This window comes from Cucurbita moschata, unplaced genomic scaffold, assembly GCF_002738365.1.
Source record: "Cucurbita moschata cultivar Rifu unplaced genomic scaffold, Cmos_1.0 Cmo_Scf00072, whole genome shotgun sequence".
NCBI classification, from domain to species: Eukaryota; Viridiplantae; Streptophyta; class Magnoliopsida; order Cucurbitales; family Cucurbitaceae; genus Cucurbita; species Cucurbita moschata.
In genome coordinates, this window is record NW_019268588.1 from 408,522 (window position 1) to 412,218 (window position 3,697).

Genomic DNA, 3,697 nt, shown 5'->3' on the forward strand with positions numbered 1-3,697 from the left:
TTTTTTTTTTTTTTTTTTTTTAATTAAGAATATAATGGAATTTAATTAAACTAATTTTAATCCATTTTTAAAAAAATAAAAAAAAATAAATAAAAAAAAGGAAGAAAATTCTTATCGGAGTCTCCGAATCCCGCGTTGAATTCGCGTTGCCGTCAGCCACCCCTTGTTAGCGAAGGAGCTAGAGACTTTTTCTTTTTATTTTTCTTTTTATTATTTTTTTAATTGTTTAATTTTTACTCTTATTTTAAATTATTTTATTTTATTTTTTCAAGTAACGCGTTGTCGCCTTTCTTATTCAAATACTCCGTCTTCGCTGGCTTCTCTTCTTCAACGCAATCTCTGATTTTCGTTCATCTCTTGCTCCAATAGATCTCATTTCTCCCTTCACCAATTTTGATTTTCACTTTGTATTCCATCTCAAGTTTGCTAATCCTTTGATTCTCTATCCGATTTCGTTCACCCTCTGATTCTTCCTTCTTTTTGGAGGGAATTCAAATTTATCCCTCGTTGTTGAGATTACAGACGCGATTCTTCCATCCAGAGGTTTATTTTCTTGTAATTCTGTTTATGTTCGTCATGAGCGATGTTGAGTTTTCGAGGTTGATTCTTGAGTAATATGGAATTGGCTGTTGCACGGATTGAAAATGAATCTTTACATTCGTCGGGAAACTTCGAAGGTTGGTTATCTTAATTTGCTATATTACGATTTCTTATAACGCTGTTTAGTTTCTTCTTTGATGTGTTTATTGTTTTTTTGTTGTTGTGGCGGAAAGCTTTTGAAGAGAGTCTCCGCAGAAACCACCACGGAGATCATCCTTCTCGGAGAGAATTGGAAATATCTTCTCGGGGGACTCGTTTGTCAGGTATCCTTTAATTGTGAGAATTTTAATGGGAATTTGTCTGCAAACTCAATTGTTGGTATCCAATTTTCTGTGTAATGGTGTTTATGTTAACAATAGAATAGTTCTTGGAGTCTGGATTAGAAAAGGTGTTTAAATTCTTAGAAAGTTACAATAACATTCAAATATGCTTATAAATTTGAGAGGATAGTAATTTTTCTTTAGATGTTTATGTCAAAGAGTTGAGTATATTGGAGCTTTTGTTGTTTGTTTCTTTAGTCTGTAATTTTCTCATCGTCCTCCATGTCTGACATGCGAAATACTTCTTTTGGACAGTACATACACGGTCTAGCTGCTAGAGGAGTTCATTATATACATAGGCCTGGACCTGTACTTCAGGATGTTGGCTTCTATCTTCTTCCGGTTAGTATCAAAATATTGCATCCTTTGATTTATAATTACATTATCTTCGATTTTTATGTTTATTTTGTTTGTGTTTCGATGTAGGAGCTCGGACCCGACAAAGCTTATCTCAGTGAAACTTTGTTTTCTTTCGTCTTTTTATCCTTTTTCTTGGTGAGGTTCCACCCTTTGCTTTTGCTATTAGTTTTCTTTCATCTTTCCGTCTTGCTTGTTTTATTATCGGTCACAACAAGCATGAATTCCTGCTGGCATGTTAATATACACCTTTTGCATCAAAATTGTCTTAATGAGGCTCTGATTTCATCCTCTATTTGCTCCCCTTTTTACATTCAACATTGTTACTATGGTAATGAACTATTGTCTTTCACATTTTGTTCGAGTTCTTGAGTTTGAGCGTTCTGAACTGAGGGCTTCTTTCTAAGGCTTGAATTTTTGACATTATTGTTTCTAAGGGGGCGATGCAATTGTCGTATGGAGTATGAACAAAGGGGGTCTTTCTTGGTTGATTCCTGAAATTTTAGTAGAAATTTCGGTGGAATATAAATAAGATGCCTTTATAGTCTAATGTCCATGACATAGTTTCTCATTAAGAAAAAAAAACTTGATAATGATTTTGTTTTACTTTCTTTCATTTAGATGCAAATTTTGTTTTCTGATATCTATTATCTATTCATTGACATACATCGATTTTCTTGAGTGTTTCTAATGGTGGAACTTTCTGTTGCAGTGGACTTTCCATCCTTTCATTCTCAAAACTAAAAAGATCTACACAGTTCTGTTATGGTGTAGGGTTCTAGCATTTTTAGTTGTAAGTACAACTTCTATTACTTGGTTAATATTTTGACTCTAGTGGAATGATTTTCATTTTGACGTTGCCACAATCATCTCCCCTACCCCCTCACCCCACTCAAAACCTGGTTTCATGATCGGTTTCTTGAAAGAAAATATTTTAAGACCTAGATATTTTATGTTACATCCAACTTCCTTCACATTGATATTATATGCCCCTTTTACTTGTTTTTGCAGGCTTCTCAAATTCTCCGAATTCTTACATTCTACTCGACCCAACTTCCAGGTCCAAACTACCATTGCCGTGAGGTACAATTTCTACTGATATCTGAATATGGATTTGTTCATGAACTTGGTTGATCAATATAAGGTTTCTATTTTGTAATAATTTCAATATGGCTACTATAAAAGGAAAACGTAAGTGACTTTTGCACCATTTTTTTACAGGGTTCAAAACTTGCCACGTTACCTCCCCCCAAAAGTATCCTTGAAGTTTTCTTGATATGTAAGGAATCGCCACGAATGTCCAAAGTCATTAGAGATATTATATAGTTGACATTGTTCCTCATATGGTTGTTGCATTTGCAGTTCCGAGGGGTGTATTGTATGGTTGTGGAGACTTAATTTTCTCATCACACATGATCTTTACTCTTGTTTTTGTGCGCTCATATCAGATATATGGTACTCAGAGGTATGTTCTTAAAAAATTACTGCAATACAAACAAAGAAGTGGTCAATTTTCTAGCATATTCAGCTGTGGATGCATTAAAATTTTGAAGTCTAGCTGATGGTTTGTTTTTGCGACATTTTAGGTTCATAAAGCAGTTGGCCTGGTTGCTGGCTATAGTTCAGAGCTTCTTAATTGTAGCCTCACGGAAACATTACACTGTTGATGTTGTAGTAGCATGGTATAAAAGATGGCCTTTCCTCTTTCTGACTCGTATGTTGATAATGTAGTTATGCTTTTTAATTTTTCATCTCCTAAACCGTCTAGCTTTCTGCAGGTATACAGTGAACCTAGTTGTATTCTTTGTCGATAAGAAATTGCCAGGTTACTTCTACTTTCTTATCACCCCCTTCATTTAATTCCATAGACCGTGATTGAATATTGTGACTGAAATACGCAAGTTTCTTATTCCAGAACTGCCCGATCGAACCAATGTCGGTGTATCTACATTGTTACCATTGAGCACGAAAGATACCAAGACAAAAGACGAGAACCATAAGCTCATCAACGGGAACACTGGGGACTCTGCAGATAGGGTACGTATCAAGCATATATGTTCTATTCTACATATGAGAATTGCATCCAAAAACTTCTTTTTCCTGACAATTACTTGGTTCCCCTCCAGAGGTCGAGAACTCAAGTAAATGGCAAGATTCTTGAAGAGGGAAATGCGGTTCAAATCAATGCCTCTATGAATGGTGGTGCATAGAGCAGCAGTAAGTTTTTCAAATGGGCCTGGAAAAGAGATTTATATGAATCTGCTCAATCTTAGATTTAGGAGGGTTGGATGAATCTGGTTTGGAATCTGTATCTGGGATTGTTGATTTGAGTTAGTAGTTTTAACTCACATTTGACCCCCACAAAAAAGAAAGAAAAAAGAAAGAAAAAGGAGTAATTGAGTTATGCTTCTTTGAAAAAA

General features: G+C 35.1%; 1 protein-coding gene across 1 annotated transcript; it reads left to right on the forward strand.

Moving 5' to 3' along the window:
- Positions 1-295: 295 nt before the first annotated feature.
- LOC111438144 (phosphatidylinositol:ceramide inositolphosphotransferase 2-like) lies at positions 296-3,697 on the forward strand. The gene is made up of 12 exons (XM_023076089.1): positions 296-677; positions 774-863; positions 1,176-1,262; positions 1,347-1,415; positions 1,990-2,070; positions 2,289-2,360; positions 2,499-2,556; positions 2,640-2,742; positions 2,864-2,959; positions 3,056-3,102; positions 3,193-3,314; positions 3,404-3,697. Exons 1-12 carry the CDS (start codon positions 645-647, stop codon positions 3,485-3,487), a joined length of 942 nt encoding a protein of 313 aa, XP_022931857.1. The 5' UTR covers positions 296-644; the 3' UTR covers positions 3,488-3,697.

What these genes read in the sequence shown, in the direction of transcription:
- LOC111438144 (XM_023076089.1), top strand. Translation starts at nt 645, where the DNA reads ATGAATCTTTACATTCGTCGGGAAACTTCGAAG. An exon ending in TCTTTTTATCCTTTTTCTTG is followed by an intron (nt 1,416 to 1,989) that starts GTGAGGTTCCAC and finishes TTTCTGTTGCAG; the next exon opens with TGGACTTTCCATCCTTTCAT. An exon ending in CAGATATATGGTACTCAGAG is followed by an intron (nt 2,743 to 2,863) that starts GTATGTTCTTAA and finishes GCGACATTTTAG; the next exon opens with GTTCATAAAGCAGTTGGCCT.